The 20001-nt window shown below is 41.7% G+C and overlaps 1 protein-coding gene across 2 annotated transcripts; it reads left to right on the forward strand.

The window, feature by feature from the left end:
• Positions 1-2026: 2026 nt before the first annotated feature.
• On the forward strand, positions 2027-19446 carry rassf10a (Ras association domain family member 10a). Of its 2 annotated transcripts, XM_037766182.1 has the most exons (3): positions 2027-3932; positions 14171-14177; positions 17437-19446. In XM_037766182.1, exons 1-3 carry the CDS (start codon positions 2491-2493, stop codon positions 17440-17442), a joined length of 1455 nt encoding a protein of 484 aa, XP_037622110.1. In that variant the 5' UTR covers positions 2027-2490; the 3' UTR covers positions 17443-19446. The 2 variants fall into 2 exon arrangements, with proteins under 2 accessions (XP_037622110.1, XP_037622109.1); XM_037766181.1 differs by lacking the exons at positions 14171-14177; positions 17437-19446 and having other exon boundaries at positions 2032-5125.
• Positions 19447-20001: the final 555 nt, after the last annotated feature.

The raw sequence follows: 20001 nt of genomic DNA on the forward strand, positions 1-20001 counted from the left end.
CTACTTTGTGTGGCACGTCATGAAAAAATACGATTAAATACGTCCACAGAACTGCAGCAACAAGAAATGTGCGCAATCCTGTGAAAATATGACTACTCAAACATAAATTTAGTTTAGAAATTCAAGGGGGAAATCACAAATATACTACGAGGAACCAGTTCAGCCCGTTCTCATTCCCAGGAAGTTAAATACAGAGGCTTTGTCACGTTTGGTACTGCCGCACAGGGTACCCTTTAGCGCTAGTAAAAAATGAACCAGGGCGTCCCGTTAGAATATAAACTCATCCGCGGTAACAGTAAACGCTCCAAGAAAGTGCACCGGTAGTGTGGTGACGTAGTTTAAAGAGCGAAAGAGACACACTGGATGGGTCCAACAAACACAAGGCTTTCATCCAGGAGACCGCTGTTCGTGTCCCGTGTGTCACGTTGCAATCAGCTGTTTGTTCATGTCCCGTGTTCACAACGTCCAGCGTCATTTTCACTGTTCAAACGTAGCAGTTTTAAACCCAACCATGTAGTTCTTTACTAAACTTCCATCGCACTTTAGAATTAGGCAACAAAACCACTATAGTTAATGGTTTTGTTGCCTAATTCTAAAGTTCCATGGGTAACTACAGTATATGGCGTTAATAAAGTGGCGCCATAGTATACATAGTAAAGTATATTATACTATGACTTTTAGTTGGGATGATAATGTGTTGACCAGTTTTGACCAGAGTTTAACTCTTTCTATGGCGAGGCCATAACCCCCCTCCCAGAAAGAAAAAGGTACATCCTTTACCTGTTGCGCTAACTAAAGTATATTTATACCGAAAGGTTGAAAACTTACTGGAATCTTTCGGCCCTTAAACCTATTTTTTCTAAATCAGCTTTTTACTATGAGCAATGGGGTCCTAAATGAACAATGGCAATGTTACAACAGTTTGGGTTATTTCACATGAGAGGTTTGTGTATTTCTGTTTTAGTCTGTGCTCTTCTCAACGGCTTTAGCAATGTACAGAATTTGAATCAGATGCAGGGTTTTTTCCCTGGGTACTAAATCTGATTAATAGTAATAGTAATAGTAATAGTTATAGTTATATAGCTTTAATAAGCAATGTAAAACAACTTGAACTAAAAGCATTACCATGAAAATGCACTTAAATATCATTATGCAGTCACACATAGCATGTTGTGGTGCAGTTACAGTTGGGTACTTTATATCTATATACTGCACAAGGTTCAAGGTTAATTATTTATCATTTGTCAATTCCAGCAAAGCAGTTATTGATGAAAACCTTTGGTCTCTGGTTCCTTCAACATGCTCAATCACACAATCAAAGTAAAATGATAATCTAAGGCAGTGCAGTTAAAATATAGGGCTTAAATATGAACATAACTAAATATAAAATAGTAATGTCAGACAAAATATAGTGGAGTAAAAAGTAGGCCTACAATATGCCCATGAAATGTGGTGGATTAGAAGTATAAAGTAGAATCAAATGAAAATACTCAATTAAAGTACAAGTACCTCAAAATTGCGCTGAATTACAATATTACAATATTATAATAGAATAGAGTTAAGGATAGGGGTCAACCCCCTAGAACCCTAAACCACAACACACACCAGACATCACCATGGTTTCAAGACAAAACTTAAGATCTTTATTCTCATAAATAACTGTATTTATTATAATATATTATAATAAATACCTGCTATTGTTGGCTTGAAGTGTTTAGTCAGTTTCACTACCATTTACACTTTTATTAACAAGAAGTGTGAGAGAGAGAGTTACAGGGGTGAAAGGATGTGATGAGTGTGGAAATGGAAGAGATTAAAACACAAACTGTCAGATTAAAATGAACACTTGAATTTTGCAAATAAACAATGTGTCTCATTAATATATATACATATATATATATATATATATATATATATATATATATATATATAAATTATATATTTAAGAGGAGTTTCCTTCATACTGACGTCAATCTCAACAAAGACTGTTTGTTTCACTATCTCAGTCCAGAGAGAGAGAGAGAGAGAGAGAGAGAGAGAGAGAGAGAGAGAGAGAGAGAGAGAGAGAGAGAGAGAGAGAGAGAGAGAGGCGTGTCCCCGGTCCCAGCCAGCCGTACAGCAGCCTCCTGTTTAGTCCCTCACTCCGCAGAGAGCCGCCTGTCCTGACGCAGAGGACAGAGGACGCTCCTCTTGTCTCTGGAGCAGTGCGCGGGGCTGAGAGAGATCAGTGTGCCGGGGACAGGGAGAGGATGTCCCGGCAGGCAGCCCGGGGACAGACCTTCAATGCGTTAGAAGGTTCTTCGGACTGAGCGCGTTAACGTGGGAAGCGGAGGATCGGTTGCTTCACTCATGTCTAGCTTCAGTGTGTCTCTCAGTCTAAAGGACTCATCAGGTCTGCAGTGAACTTCAGATGAAGTGAGAAAGATTTATTTGGTCCTCTTTACTTTCTGAGTTGCCACTAAACTTGAGTTGTTTGTCTGAGAACCGGAGATGGAGCTGGAGCTGGAGCTGGAGCCGGAGGAGGGGAAGATCTCCGTGTGGGTCTGCCGGGAGGAGAAGCTGGTCTCCGGGCTGACGAAGCGAACTACCTGCGCCGACGTGGTCAAAGTTCTGCTGGAGGACCAGAACCTGCAGCAGGGCGCCTCGGCGGCGATGCTGTCCGGCTCCCCGCAGTCCTACTGCGTGGTGGAGAAATGGAGAGGCTTCGAGAGGATTTTACCCAACAAGACCAAAGTCCTCCGGCTGTGGAGCGCCTGGGGGGACGAGCAGGACAATGTCCGCTTCGTCCTGGTGAAGAACGAAGCTTCGCTGCCCAACAACGGGCCCCGCAGCGCCGAGGCCCGGGTGGTCCAGAGCCGGGAGAGCGGCGGTCCGGGCGGGGGGCTGAAGGGCACCGCCAGGACCTGCTGGACCGCCGCGGCCGCTGCCGCTAATCTGTCCCAGGACAAACAGAGGCGCATCGTCAGGAAGGCTTTCAGGAAGCTGGATAAGATGAACAAAAAGAAAGAGCAGGCTGTTTGTAAAGATAAGGGCTCCGTGGAGAAGATGGAGACGCTGGTCCACCTGGTGATCTCCCAGGACCACACCATCCGCCAGCAGATCCACCGGATCAAGGAGCTGGACCGGGAGATCGAGCGCTACGAGGCCAAAGTGCACTTGGACCGCATCAAGAGACACGGGGTGAACTATGTGCAGGACACATACATGGTGGACTCGTCCTCGGAGGCTCCTTCAGACTGGAAGCGCAAAGCAGAGCGCCAGGACGCGCGCTGCACAGCGGAGGCGGTGGCGCAGTTCGAGGAGTACGCGCGCCGGTGCGAGGAGGTGGTACGGCTGCAGGAGGAGCTGACGGAGCGCGAGGCGCTCGTGGAGAGCATCACCGAGGAGATCCAGGAGGAGCTCAACCGGCGGTGGATGAAGCGGCGGCGGGACGAGAGAGGAGCGGAAGCGGAAGCGGCGACGGACACAGACAGCGTCGCGGAGGAGATGTGCCTGACAGCGTCTGGTGCTCCAGCTGTGGAAGCAGATGTGGAAAGTTTGTCTGAGAAGGAGTTCGCGCTGGAGGAGGAGAGGATCAAAACGCAGCTGGACACCAGTCTGTACATCGGCCTGCGGCTGAAGACGGACATGGACGCCCTCAGGGGGGACTTGGACCTGAGTTTGGCGCTCTGGGAGACCAGGGAGAGTGAACTTCTGGACCTACTGGCCAAAGTCGAGACCATGGAGATAGAGCAGGTGAACGCCACACTGACTGATGATGGTAAGGCAGAGCTAGGTGCAGGGAGCGCTGAGGCTGAGCCGGCCTCGGCAGAGAAGAGTAGTGTCTGGGTGGAGCAGGCCAGAGGTCTGTCCAAGGCCTGCAATACAAATGATGAGGACTCGGACACAGGCCTGAGCTCCATGCACAGCCAGGACTCTGACAACCCACCTGTGTGTGAGTCCCTGGTGTAGACTCACTTTGTTTAGAAGCATGTTGGACTTTTAATGCAGTTGCAAGCCACAAACTCAGGGGCAGAGAATCAGTGTTGGCAATACTGGGAGGTGTTCTTCCCTACCCAAAATGCACCTCAGTACAGATACTGTCATTCTATAGCAATAACTCCTATATGTAGTTGCACAATAAGCTAGGAGGGATAGCATGCTTAGAGAGGTTTTATAGGCCATGTTGCTTCATAGCTGACCTTTGACCTCCAGAGTCATGGAGAGTCAACAAAGCACAATTTATTAAAAGAAATAGCCTAGCCACTTATAATCTGTAGTCTCCAACAAGAAACTAACTTCAAGGTAAACTTGATCACAGGTTTACAAAGAGTTAATCACAGCCAGCTTTTGTCAGGATGCAGTCTAACTTTTTGCCAAAGCCACAGAAAGGTAAGGCTGAGTGTTGTACTCTGTAAGTAGGCCTAATGGCCATAAACAGACAGGTCATCACAGTAACGTGCTGCTAGGTCAGCTACAAACATGCTAGGAAAGCTCTTTCAATCAAACAAATGCAAAGGTGGGATGAGTTCACCTCAGCGTCTTCAAAATAAGATTGGAATTTACAGAAATCCTAGCCAATCAAACACTGATCCCTATCCTGCTGGGCTGGCTAAGCAAAGAAGATCACTGCAAGATCAGAAGATCACTGCAAGATCAGTATAAATAGTGTCTGTCCTTAAAGCACAAAAAGTTCTATTTATTTAACATAAAGAGAGCTGGGTCATCTACTGTACTGGTCAACTTGCATAGGTTGGATTTAAACATGAAACATCCTCATTTCTTGTCATGGCAGCTCTTCTGTGGCTGTTTCATTGTTGTTTCTGGAAGTGGTTCCAAACCTTTTTGGCCTTTGACCCTTAAAAACAACACAAAGTCAACTCACAACCCCTCATCAACTGTTGCATATTTCTATGAGCTGTGAGTATTTCAAGTGATTTATTGACCAAATGGTTTAATTGGAATACTTGTGTCTACCATGAAGAGGACTAAAAATAACAAAATAATCTAGGTATAATTGCTATTATTATTATTTGTTTTGTTATTTTGCTCCCAACTTTTTAATCATCTCACGATTCAGCCGAACAGCAGTTTATGAAATAGTCACAAAATGTAATGTATTGATTTGTGTACATAGACACGAATTTAAATTTTTTTTCATGATGGTCCGCATGAAGTCAATTCGGATGTAATCTACGTAATTGTGAACCGGAAAGTACAAAGAGCGGCAAACGCCGCGTAGGGAGAACGTTGGGGTGGATGGTGGGTAAAAAACACAGGACTTTGGCCCATCTCATGTCCCGTGTGAAACCACAAGACAAAGTTTATTTAAAATTACGGCACTTCTGGAGTTATTTTAACCCAAACCACAATCTTTTCCTAAACCTAACTAAGTAGTTTGTTGCCTAAACCTAACCAAGTCCGTCTATTCCTAAACCTAACTAAGTGGTTTTATTTTGAAAAGACTGAAGGGGAAATTGAAACGTGCGTCACGTGTTGCTGGACATTTGTAGGAAAACGTGCGAAAAATACGTTGTTGAAAGTTGTGCTGAGCGTCACGGAAAAAAAATTAAATTGGTGTCTATGTACATGAATCAAATAGAAAAAAAATGTTGTGACTATTTCACGAACTGCTGTGAGACTGTGTTGCACGATTCCTCAGATTATATTTTTTCCACCTTGGGGGGTCCTGAACTCCCGGTTGGGAACCACTGGTTTAAAGCAGGTAAAAAGAGGATTCAGTGCGGTATCTTCCTGGTGAAACAGCCATAAAGACATAAAAGCAAATGTGTTTTGGCACTTGTTTAAAGGGGCACAGCAACAATTTAGTGTTTTACTTACGTTAATGTGAGGGACTCACAAAAGACAGATTAAATAAAGAATGGTTGAAATTCAAGCAGCACAGACTGAGATATCCTGATTTTTAGTTCCTCTTATGGGTCAAGCTCCAAAAACACCAGATGCTACATTTCCCATAATGCAACTGGATCTTTAATCAGACCCTTCCTGCCTCCCAGATGCCGACTTCTTTCAAACCCCAGACTTACAGTTGACAATGCAGGCTTTCTGTTAGAAAACTTTGGAGTATTGTCCTCACGACAAGTAAATTTAACATTAGTTTGGTTGTTCTGATGGTCGCTTGTTTCCTTGAAAAGCATCTCACTCACCCATAATCAATAAGCAAACAAGAAAAGCTCAAGCGTTCATTTCCTCCATCAGCAGGACGCTTTATCAGATGGTACAAGTTATTGTGTAAGAATACTGCACATTAGATATCTACAGTTTGGTAGTCTATGGTTCAGATTATATGTTTCTGTTTCTTGTCTATTTAACAAAAGTATTTAACAAGCTACGGAAAGCCAGGAAGATCAAAAACTAGGGCTGTCAAAGTTAACGCGTTAATAACACAGATTTGTTTTACTGCCACTAATTGTTTTAACGCATTAACGCAATTTGCGATTTTTAGTTTGTAACAGGTTCAGTTTTAAAGCTAGAGTGAAAATACTGGTATCATATGAAACTAAAAAAACCTGATGAATCCATCGGTACCAACCATGTCATACTAGCTAATCGTGAAGGAGGATAAATAACGCTCCAAACTTTTTGGCGAGGAAAAACTCTCATGGCCATTTTCAAAGGGGTCCCTGGACCTCTGACCTCCAGATATGTGGTGGTCAAATAGCAACGCTTTGTCACGGCCGTCTGCATTTGATATCGCCGCATAAGCTACCCTTCAGTGCTTTTATTTGACATACTGGTTCTATGGGTACCCACGAGTCTCCCCTTTACAGACATGCCCACTTTATGATAATCACATGCAATTTGGGGCAAGTCATAGTCAAGTCAGCACACTGACATGTGTTGTTAATGATTTCTAATACCAAATATATACATACATTTGCATAAAGCAAGCATTTTTTAGTATTAAATACTTGACAAATCTCCCTTTAAGGTACATTTTGAACAGATAAAAAATGTGCGATTAATTCATGATTAATTGCGATTAACTATGGACCATCACGCGATTAATCTCGATTCAATATTTGAATCGATTGACAGCCCTACCAAAAACACATCAAATTTACATCAGAAGCCTCGTGTTTTGGCCTCCTTGGCTTTTCATACATAACTCACTTGATGATGAAGTTATTCTCATGTCCAGTGTAACAAAAACACTTCTTTAGAAACACATCCTTTTATCTAAATCTTCACAATGTTGCCAGGCCTGTACATTTGAGTCCATCTGAGTACAAACACCTGTAAGATTGGATTTTAAGATGCTTTTGGGAGAAATGACCCATTCACTAATCCCACAGTCCCTGTATCTCTGAACGCTGAACGCTGTGACATTACAGGAAACTATTTTAAGCCTCAGTTCACTTTTTACATCCTGGAAAAAGTGGCTGCAAAGCAGCAGAAGCTGTGCTTCCTGGTACGCTCTTCCAGGGACTGCATAGACAATAAGCAACAGAAAATAAAACAGAAGCTACCAGAATACATTATTTTGTGATTGTCCTTCAACTAAATCTCTCTGTATTTTTGTCACGCTGTTTTGATGTCAAATTTGACATGGTTGACTTTGTCTAAGTGTAAAACGGTGAGAATGAATAACCTTGTAACACCTAGAAGAGACTGATGATGCTGTTTCTGTGGAGCTAGCTGTTAGCTGTATCCAAATACCCAAATGATCTGTGTGTAGCTAATTTATGTTGCTTGATCAGGGACAGTTTGGGACTCTCAGTCCACGACATTCAGCCTGCTAGATTCAGATTCAAATTCAGATTCAGACAACTTTATTGATCCCAAGAAGGTCAATTCAATTCAGATGGCTGTAGATCAGCAAGAGTACTCAGATGCACTGTGGCTGCATCGTAATGCCAGTTAGCACATTATTACACATGACTGTTAGTGTTGAAATAAAGAGAAAAAACGATTTACCTTGTAGTGTGGCTTTATTTGGCGTGACCGACATGTCAGAGCATTTTTACGTGTGAGCATCTCAGTGTTCTCACACCTCAGTTAAGAGACGATTTCCCCCTGCGGCTAAACATCTTTTCCACACATAGTTTTCATGTGTGGTTTCTGAATGTAAAGATAGTTTGCATACCTCTCAGCCTGACAGTGAAAAGTGTGTGTTTTTGTATAGTGTGTATAGTGTTATCCTGTCATACTCGCCATGCATAGTTGTGTTTAATTGCTGCTTCCTGATCGCTCTAGCATGTACTCCTGCATTAATTATGACAGGATGAAACAGAGACCTGGATGTACAGTGCCAAAGCTATACAGCTCAAGTTACCATTTAGTAACACATACCTCCACATGTTCCTCAGGTGGCGTCTTAAAGGGTTAGTTCACCCAAATTACAAAAAAACATATTTTCACCAACTCGGTATGAGAAAACAAAAGCGTTTTTGAACTTTAAATCATGTAAACATGTTCTAGTAGAAACTTAAAATACAAGTATAAACCTGAGAATAAGCACAATATGTCCTCTTTAATGAAAGTGAATGGAATCTAGTTTTTAGCAGTCGCAGCAATGATAAATGACAATTCAAATATTTAACATCCCTTTTCAGAACCACTGTCCAGGTGACTCTGGATAAATGTCATAACTCACTGTGGACAGTTTTCAGGGGTTTTACAGCGAAGTCTGTAATGGTCGTGCTCCATTCACCTCCATTGTATCGGGGTTAGGAAGAGTTTACAATATAAACTTTATATTCTACAACTCTAAATGTTCATGCCAATTGTTCTGCAGGCTATTCCAGTGTGTTTAGACTGGATATACTTAAAGGTGCTAAAGTTGAAATTCAGAGCATATTGTATCTGTTGCCTCCACACAGCTCTCAACATGCAGCTGCTACACACGCAGCTAACGGTGCTAACAGCGTTAACAGAGCTGACTGTGTTTACCTGAGGGGGAACTGGAGGGTGGGTAGGTCCGGACCGCGTTATCAGCTTCAACTGCCGTATGTGAGCAGTGCAGAGCAGCAGCCGAGCCAGTCCCCATTCCCAGGTCAACAAATAGCATGGCTTTGTCATGGCCGTCTGCATTTGATATTGCCGCATAAGTCACCCTTCAGTGCTTTCATGTGACGTACTGGGCATTCCATTAGCTACAATTTAAACCCATCCACGGCAACAGTAAACGCACAAGGAAAATGCGGCGGGAGTCATTGTGGTGATGTAGTTTAAAGAGCGAAAGCGACACAGCGGTAGGGTGGGAGGTGAGGTAGATGGGCCTAATAAACACAAGGCTTTCATCCAGTAGACCGCTGTTTGTGTCCTGTGCGTTACATTTCACTTTCACTTTGCAATCAGCTGTTCATTCATGTCTCGTGTTCACAGTGTCAAGTCACATTTTTGTACAAACGTAGTAGTTTTAAGCTCAACCATGTTGTTTTTCCCTAAACCTAACCAAGTGGTTTTGTTAATTCACATTAAGCATGTGTTTACTGCGACTGAAAAGTGATGCTGAGGGGTCTGACAAACCCTCAGTATGTGACAAGTTGGGATGAGAACGTGTTGGGCAGCCATGAGCTAGCCAGTGGAGCACACTCACATGCACTAAAAGGCATGTTCAGCCGGCCCGGCTATGTCAACAAAGCACAGGAAACCTTGGATAACAACACACACAGAGGGAGAGAGACTTCATTCTCTGCTCAGGTAGACATTACTCCTCTAAATCTTTACATAGACAATAGTTGTTTGATGCTGTAATAATGCTCTGAATATTGTTTGGCCCTTTTTTAGGCTAACCCAGGTGACTAACTTATTTCTCTAATTATCTACATCACTGACAAGTCAAACCTACTAGACCATGAGAATACCAGACATGTCTCCTGACAAAAGCAATTTTGAGCCAGTTTTCCTTGTTCTGCGATGCATCTCTCTGATGATTATACCACACCCTGGTGGTCTCAGCTACGTTTGGCATTTATCTACAGAATAAGCCTTATATTTACATCCACTCTCATGAATACAGCGAAAGTGTTTACCCAACAGGCTGTGAGCATTATGAGCCTCAGTGGGGGAATACCTACAAAGTGTGTGTGTGTGTGTGTGTGTGTGTGTGTGTGTGTGTGTGTGTGTGTGTGTGTGTGTGTGTGTGTGTGTGTGCGTGCGTGCGTGTGTGTAATGAGAAAGGAAACAGGTAGGTAAGTACTCTCCTGAAAGATGCAGTAAGAACAAGAAAAGTCTGAAGACTGATTTCAAGTTTTTCATTATCACATGTAGGTATGTGGGGCAGTGTGGCTCAGAGGGTAGAGCAGGTTGTCCACCATTCGGAAGGTTGGTGGTTCGATCCCCGGCTACTCCGGGTTACATGTCGATGTGTCCTTGAGCAAGACACTTAACCCCAAATTGCTCCCGAAGGCATAGCCATCGGTGTGTGAATGAGTCTTTAGATTAGATCCTGAATGTTGGCACCTTAGCAGCCTCTGCCATCAGTGTATGAATGAGAGAATGCTAACATGTAGTGTAAAGCGCTTTGAGAGGTCGGAAGACTAGAAAAGCACTGTATAAATGCAAGTCCATTTACCATGTTTTCCCTGAGGGATTGCCGACAGCTCAGTCAACTGCCAGCCAGCTGATCTCTGTCTCACGTAAATGTGTCACTCAATATACCTGCTGTCACCTGATACCATCCATTTCATTCCTTTTTAAATCAGTCCACGTTCTTGTTCACCGGTTGTTGAATTCATCAGTGTCTACATCAGCAGCTCTGGCTGGTGAGTTCATCCAGTTTGGATTGATGAATGTTTGAATGATTCAGGCTGGCAGTTGCCATCCACTTTCTCCTGTGTCTTCAGTGGCACTTTGTGGTTCAGTTACACTGTCAGGTTCATCTGATAGGCTCCTCATTCTCGTCTCGGCTTTCTTTCTGTCTGCTTTCCTCACCCCTCTTTTCCTCTTATGTGTATTACATGATCTACAAATGAAAAATAAGATTTATAAATGTGTACAACTATTTTTGCCTAATTTAAGGTACTAACATATGCGTGTTCCAATCTACACACAAATACCAATTAATTTGAACGCACGTAAAACAGTTTCACAAATGCACACGTCACAACCTGAATAAATATTAATATTCTACGTGCAGATTTTTAACTTCCACTTCACAGATTCAAATAGGCGTTATCAGTCGCTATAAGCCCCATAGATGTGGCACAATAGGGGCCTACTACACCCACTAATAGGTTTTATCATCTATTCACATGGTAGATCACCAAAAGAAGGTATAAAAGAACACGACAGCGACCTCTAGCAACCGTAGTAATTATAACAGGAGCAGAAGTGGAAGTCGGGCGCTGTAGTATAGACAGTGTGAAACTCCATAAGAGGAGATCAAGGACAACGGATGTTTTATTGTCTGAACATAAAGAAGTTGTAGTTTCACTGTCTGAACCTAAGGTAGTTTTGTTGCCTAAACCTAAAGAAGGTGTAGTTTTGTTGCCTAAACCTAAAGAAATTGTAGTTCTGTTGCCTAAATCTAAAGAAGTTGTAGTTTTATTGTCTGAACCTAAAGAAGTTGTAGTTTTGTTGATTAAACCTAAAGAAGTTGTAGTTTTGTTGACTAAACCTAAAGAAGTTGTAGTTTTGTTGCATAAACCTAAATAACTTGTAGTTTTATTGTCTGATCCTAAAGAAGTTGTAGTTTTGTTGCCTAAACCTAAAGAAGTTGTAGTTTTGTTGACTAAACCTAAAGAAGTTGTAGTTTTATGCCTGAACCTAAAGAAGTTGTAGTTTCGTTGTCTAAACCTAAAGAAGTTGTAGTTTTGTTGTGTGAACCTAAAGAAGTTGTAGTTTTGTTGCCTAAACCTAAAGAAGTTGTAGTTTTGTTGACTAAACCTAAAGAAGTTGTAGTTTTATTGTCTGAACATAAAGAAGTTGTAGTTTTGTTGACTAAACCTAAAGAAGTTGTAGTTTTATTGACTAAACCTAAAGAAGTTGTAGTTTTATTGTCTGACCCTAAAGAAGTTGTAGTTTTGTTGACTAAACCTAAATAAGTTGTAGTTTTGTGTCCTAAACCTAAAGAAGCCTTTTTGTTGGTGTTAAAAACGTGATGTTTCATTCGGTTTTAAATGTTAGAACGTTTGCTGTTAAGTTTCACTTTCACAACGTAGTAGGCATAGTAGGCCCTTAATGACCCATATCTATGGGGCTTATAGTGACTGATAATGCCTATTTAATGGCCTGATAACAGTTAAATCAGGTGACAGATCTGGGGTCTCATTTATAACCGTTGCGTACGCACAAAACGGGGCCTGAATTGTGCGTACTCCACTTCCCACACAACAGTTGTGATCTATAAAAACTAAATTGACGGGAGAATGTGTGCACCGGTACGGAAACTTTGACCCATGTGTACGCACATTATGGAGGCACCGAGGTAGGGGGAACTGGAGACGCAGATGGTGAGGTGGTGAATTGAAGCCGGACTGTAGACATTAAATGTGAATGTGAAATGAAATGTGTGAGAGGCATCATGATGCCTCTCACACATTTCATTTCACTTCATACTTATATCCACTTTATTATAAACATTTAAAACAGCAGTGTTATTTGTGCTAGTGAGCCATAACTATTCCATAAGCACCTTACAAATGTAAAAGATCAACTCAAATCTCAAATCAAATTTAGCTCAATATCTCATCAGCGCTGTCTCACCATCACCTCACCCCACCTCCGGAGCTCAGAGGAGAGGACCGGACTACCGACAGTCACCGTCAGCTGTTGAGCAGCTGTTGAAATCATCATCATCGGTTGTAGAAATGCAAGATTACATCAAATAGCATTAAAGAATGGCAGAACAGAGCGCCAATAGTTTTAATAACATCTTCTAATAGTGTGCAGATATCAACAAGTACCATATTAGTTTTCATAAAGTTGTTGTGTAAAATCGCTGCAGTGATGACGTGACTTATTAATTTATTTATGGTTTATTAGATAGGGACAGATACAGTATACATAGACAAAATGAAAACAGCTATCCGATGCAACTATCAGACTGTCTCCAGTGCACCACCGCGGTGCACCACACACTCTGCCTCCTCCAGTCACCTCCACCTGGCACATCTTCACCAGTCACCTCCACCCAGCACATCTTCACCAGTATGGATTGTGTAAATTAACAAAGTGAGAAAATAAAGCCAGTGACAGCTCTCACACAATCGGTACTCTCCATATCCTCATTATCATTATCAGTCCTAATCATAATGCAGGACAAGTTCACTATAAAAACTTAAATAAATAAATACATAGTGTTCACCTGTTAAACTTCCTTCTTCTGTTAAACCCCCCACCTTCCAGGTGGGGGGTTTTACTGATTGTCTTGATCATTTTGGAAAGTTGTGAATGGATCAGTCTGACTCCTGCAATGGATCAGTCTGACTCCTGTAAACATATAATCACAGCGGTGACACTCGTAACATGCTGCATGGTGGATATACCGGCACTGAGGACTACATGACGTGAATGAGAGAATCAGGAGGGAATGAGTGTTCAGAGACCTCCTCACCTACAAGCTCCTCCATCTCTGTGTCAGAAAAACTCCTTTTCCCTGTCTTCCTCTCGGTAGTCGCTCTGATTCACCGTAGAGCTCCACTGATCAACAGGCTCATTCACATGCAGAAACATTCATGAGGTACTTTGCACCGCCCATTTATGGTTGAATGTGGGCGTGTAGAATATGAGGCGGATCCATGTGCGCACATTTCCAGGTGGACTGTGATTTAAAAAGGGAACACTGCCTGCAGGTGTGTGTAAGCACAGTTTTATAAATCCGATTTTTTTTTCGCGCACGCCATTTTTGGCTTTTTGTGTGTACGTACATTTTTAGTATGGATCCTACGCACTGTTTTATAAATGAGACCCCTGATCATTTTCGCTTTTGAATAGCTTTCTGTGTTCGCACGGATCTCCTGATACACACAATCAGGTTACATTTGCATGTGGACTTTTGAGATTATTTTCACGGTCTCCAGCTCAAACAGATCCACAAATGCATGCTGCATTCATGTACTGGTGACAAACTGGGACATCTGATGAGAAGAGGTATGCGCAGTATGTTCCAACCACAAAATCTTTTCTCAGTGAAAAACGGCACATCTCAAACAAAACAAAATATTGTACAAGCAAGCAAACAAAAGAAGAAAAAAAAAAGGCATAACAATTCTTATATGAGCAGTAGTTACGTGGGCTGTTTGTGCCAGACCATTCAGTTTACTCAAAACACTGGAATTTATCTAACTTGACATTTAGGCTGCAGGGGATACTTAACAGTGTGTGTATATAGATGTGTGTGTGTGTGTGTGTGTATGTGTGTGACTGAGATAAATAGACACAAACAGGGATAAAGAGACAGGAAGAGAGAGCGATATGGTTTAGGTTATGTAACCTTGTTAGAGTATTGTGTGTGTGTGTGTGTGTGTGTGTGTGTGTGTGTGTGTTGGACCACCTGGGGTTGTGTTTGGCACAAACAGTGTGAGGTGGTATAACGGCCAGTTAGCAGCAGATGTGCACATCTTTCTACCAAAAACACTACAGTTTATATAACCAGACTTGGACCCACATGCTGTCTGTGTGTTTGAACATCGGTTGACTGGTAATAGGACTTAGCCAACGGCTCGTGTACATGCACTTCACAATAGTGTGTTTCTATGTTTGGGGTTTTAGTTTGCAGCTTGTGTCTTCATGAGCTGCAAATGTACACTACAGGCCAAAAGGGCCTGTTATGGAACCAGCATGAACATGAAGACATGGTTGATTTAAAGCAGTGGTTCCCAACCTGGGGTCCGGGCCCCCCTTAGGGGGGCGCCAAAGATCACAGGGGGGTGCGAAAGGATTTGTTTGCTCTGAGGTTGTAGAAATTTGATTTGCTCATGTGTAACTAAAATCATACTATAACAGACCGTTGCTATGTATAACAGACCGTTGCTATGGGCGCAGTTCTGATGTCGGAGGAAAATAGGTTGGGAACCCCTGATTTAAAGGAGTAGACCAACAATTTGATACCACTCTCTTCTCTGTATGCTAAATATGAAGCTACATCCAGCACCTAGTTTGTTGTTTTTACATATTTTTGTACAGATTAAATGATCTTTACAGGTGCTGGTGGGCAGATTGTGTTACCTTCAGACAGAGCCAGGCCAGCTGATTAACAGGCTGCTGCTTCAAGCCTACTGTACACATATGAGAGTGATATCAAGCTGCTCATCCAGGAGACTGCTGTTCATGTCCCATTTTGACCAGAAGTCAACGTTGACTAATTTGTCATGTAACTTATGAACATAAGTAACGCCACTTCCATAGTTATTTTAACCCAAACCATGATCCTTTCATAAACCTAATCAAGTTGTTTTGTTGCCTAAACACTTCAGGGAAATGGGCACACTGATCGCTTGTGTTGCTTGACATTCGTAGGAAAACGCACAAAAAATAACAAAATAAGTTTTCATAAGATATCATACATACCTTTGTATGAGGATGAGTTTTATATATATACATAAATACATTAAACTGAATGATTTGGAAATGATACACTGTAAATGGTTGTACAGTTACCAAAAATATATATTATACTAATGATTATTTTATATTATTTTCGTCTTCAAATAACTTTTTTAACAGACCAAAATCCAAATACATTTTATTTACAATGATATAAAATAGAGAAAAGCAGCAAATCCTTCCATTTGAATAGCTGGAACCAGCAATCTTTTAGTTTTGCTTGATAAATAACAAATTATTACTCAAATATCAAAATTGTTTAGTACAAATGCATTCCTTGCTGTATATTATACAACAGCAAATGAACTCTGACTGCTCTGTAGAATGCAGGATGATAGATATAGATATAGAATAAACTGAAAACATCACAATTAAAAGACTGCAAAAGAGAACAAACAGCAAACTAAATAAATGAGTGCTTCAGGCTGAGAGATGAATGCACAAAACAGCTGTCCAGCTTGGATAAAAGAGGTGGTGTGTGAATGTGTGTATGTGTGTGTGTGTGTGTGTGTGTGTGTGTGTGTGTGTGTGTCCGCGCAGTTGAGTTAATCCCTAACCAGAGTTTGCAGACAGGACTGTGTGTGTGTGTGTGTGTGTGTGTGTGTGTGTGAGTGTGTGAGTGTGTGTGTGTGTGTTGTGTATATGAGATGGTCGCTCCGAGGGTTTGTGTGTCCTCCAAATCACACACACAGCTGGCGTCATTGGCATTAATTTAAAAACAATACCAGCATTTCATCATCGGGATGAAATAAAAACTCGAAACAGACTAAGGACGTTCTGGTGGCTCGGCCTTTTAGCGCTCGGTCACCATGTTAAGTCAATTTTATTTATATTGCCCAAAATCACAAATCACAAATGTGCCTCAGGGGGCTTTACAATCTGTACAGGATAGGACACCCTCTGTCCTTTACAGTGTGACCCTCATCGGATAAGAAGAAAGAAGAAGAAGAAGAAGAAACCTTTATACATCATATACGTACATACATACAGGTACATACATGAAATGTGACCTCTGCATTTAACCCATCCTAAGTATTTAGGAGCAGTGGGCTGCTGTAAGCACCCATGGAGCAACTTGGGGTTTAGTGTCTCGCTCAAGTACACTTGGACATGCAGACTGTGGGAGCCGGGGATCAAACCGTCAACCTTATGGTTTAAGGATGACCAGTCTACCCCCAAAACTCCCCACAAAAAAATCTTTTAACAGGGAAAAAAGAAAAAATGTTAGAAACCTCAGGAAGAGCAACAGAGGAGGGATCCCCTTCCAGGATGGACAGATGTGCAATAGATGTCGTGAGTACAGAGTGATGTTAACCTAGTGAACTCCGTTCATGTCTCCACAGAGCTGATGGGTGGAGGGACGTCTGATGTTGTGAACTCACACTTAAAGGTCACCTATTATGCAAAATGCACTTTTCTATGTCTTTTTAAACAACAATATCTGTCCCCAGTGTGTCTACAGGTCCACCATAAAAGACCATCCTCTCTCTTTTTCTCCTGCTCCGTTTGTCCGGAAATGGGTGTAGAAAATCACTTTGCTTTTTTTCCTTCTCTTCTGACGTCATTAGAGAAATGCAAGCCATGTAAGGGTTTCCTGGAACCAGAGCAGAACCTTCAGTAGCTGACCCCGCCCTACAGCGCGTCACTGTCTCTCCTCCTCAACCGAACTTGACCAAAGTAGTCTGCAAGAACCAGCAGAACAGTCTTCATGTAATCCCATCATCTAAATATAACATGTTCTTTCACAAATGCTTCATGTAATTACACTGTTTAAACAGCTGATATTTATATATTATATATTTGACCCACAGAGAAAGAGCTTAAAGAGCTTACAGGTAGTAAATAGTGACTGTAAGCAACACAACACATTTCTGTTTCACAGTCAAACTTTATTTGAGTAGACAGATGACAATATTAATTATTCACAGCATTTGTAATCATCAGTTATGATGACATGGTACAGGAGAAAGTCTTCAGCTCTGGTAAACTCTGATAAACTAAGCACCGGTGGTCTGTAGTCATGGTAACACAGAGACAGCTACTACTGTAATTAATATACCATTACTCTGATCTTCCATACATTTATCAGGTGTCTTTTACCAGAAATAATGAACTGACTACTGTTTCACATCTTCTATTTTCCACCCTGATGGTCGCTGTGGTTACACACCGTCTCATAGCGATAGCATGTAGCTAATCCGTTAACATGTAGCTACATGCTAACGGGTCTGCTCACAGCTATCTGCTCTCAGCTGTCTGCTCACAGCTATCTGCTCTCAGCTGTCTGCTCTCCTCTAGGATGATTCTGTCGGTCATTTCTCACAGATGGATCTGTAAAGACAGACGTAAAACAGAGTGTATGTTTACAGTTTACAGAGTTGATGCAGAAGGTAAACACTGAGCTAACTAACAGAGATATAAATAGTATTATTTACCTGAGAGAAACCGTCAGGAAAACCTGGAGTCTGGACCGCAGATGTTCATCATTTGTCGCCGATTTCTGATCAGATTCTTCCGGTAACGGGCGCTGGGTGAAGTTTCTGGTTTATAAACTTTATAAGCTCTATTCTAGCTGCTCTTTCTCTGTGGGCCAAAGCTGCTCCGTCCTCAACACAGTGTTGAGGACGTTTGATTGACAGAAACGCTGAACAATCAGAGCAGAGTGGGAGGAGACAGGCTGTAAATCAGGATCTCTCAGACAGAGGCTAAATGCAGGCTGAGTAAACATGTTCTAGTGCAACATTAAAATACATCTATGAACCTGGAAATGAGCATAATATGAGACCTTTAAGACATCATCAAATTTGAGATTTAAAGTAAACGGGTAAAACGAGAACGATAAAGCAGTGCATTCATTTGCCGCCATGTGTGTGTATGTGTGTGTGTGTGTGTGCATTGCCAACCCTCAAGGACAGCTGTCGGTCACACAGCTGGTGACAGATTATTTTTTGTTGTTGGATATTTAAAAACACCTTCATCTTCATCCACAGTTCAAATGCAACCATAGAGGAGGGCCTTTAAAATGATTTATTATGACCATATCAGGCAGAAGAGGAGATATTCTGTTTATTTTTCGATAGCCCGCTTGACAGTATGTGTTATGTGTTTCAGCAGCGATCAGCCACTGTGATAAGAGAGAGTGAAACCCACACCTGACCTTCCTGCTGTGTCCTTAAATGGCCTCTATCATCTTAAAGGAGTACACCCAGGATTTGGGGGATCGTCTTGTTGGTCAACTACTTTTAGTGGACAACAAAATCAGCTTTCCTCAGTAGATCATTTGATCCACTCTATAGAAGTCCAAGACTGACAATATAGGGAAAATAGAACTGAAATAATTCATATATGTCATCGACAACACTTTTTTCGTTCCATCATGGGAATTTTTGAGGTTACCATAAAGTGCATACATTTCACACCCAGAATTCAGATCCTCAAAGAAAATGGCGTATATCGCACTACTTAGTAAATTGGGAGTGACTTTGGACACAACCTAAGAACTACAGTCATGCTGGCAGCTTTGTGATGTCGTAACTGCTCATTGCTGCCCAGTCGCACAGCAGTTTGTGAAATAGTCACGAAATTTTGTGTATTGATTTGTGTACATAGACACAAATTTCAAATTTTTTTCGTGATGGTCCGCACAAAATCAATTTGTATATAATCCACGTAATTGTGAAGCAGGAAACATAAATCGGGAGGAGGTCAGGATGGACGGGTGGGTAAAAAAACACAGGACTTTCACTCAGAAGACAGGTGTTCGTTTCCCGTGTGAAACTAGAAGTCAAAGTTGATTTATTTGTCACGTACCTTCCGTACTTAATTTACAGCACTTCTTCTTTATTTTAACCCAAACCACCATCTTCTCCTAAAGCTATCCAAGTCGTTTTTGTCACATAACTTCCATACTTAAGTTACAGCACTTGCAGTGTTATTTAACCCCAAACTGTGATCTTTTCCTAAACCTAACTAAGTAGCTTTGTTACCTAATCCTAACCAAGTCAATCTTTTCCAAAACCTAACTAAGTTGTTTTATTTTTAAAAGACTGGAGCAGAAATTGACACGTGTGTCACGTGTTGCTGGACATTCGTAGGACAAATCGTGAAAAATCCGTTGTTGAAAGTCGTTCTGAGCGTCACGAAAAAAAGTGAAATTCGTGTCTATGTACACGAATCAAATAGAATACATTTCGTGACTAGTTCACAAACTGCCGTGCTAGTGGCGGTCCTGCTAAAATGCTTCCAATGACAATGTTCACATGTTGATATTCACAATGTTTACTTTAGCGTGCTAAAATTTGCTAATTAGCACTAAATACAAAGTACAGCTGAGGCTGATGGGAATGTCATTAGTTGTGTAGACAAACCAAAGTACTGAACCAGTACTTACAGTTCATTCCTCCAGAGAAGTTAGGAGATCACCAAAGAGGGAACATGTTTACCCATTACAAATTTCATGTCCATCCATCCAGTATTTGTTGAGATATTTCACTTTGAACTAAAGTAATG

This window comes from Sebastes umbrosus, chromosome 4 (assembly GCF_015220745.1).
Source record: "Sebastes umbrosus isolate fSebUmb1 chromosome 4, fSebUmb1.pri, whole genome shotgun sequence".
NCBI lineage: Eukaryota > Metazoa > Chordata > Actinopteri > Perciformes > Sebastidae > Sebastes > Sebastes umbrosus.

Coding starts and splice junctions, on each gene's coding strand:
- rassf10a (XM_037766181.1), top strand. CDS start 2,491: ATGGAGCTGGAGCTGGAGCTGGAGCCGGAGGAGGGGAAGATCTCCGTG.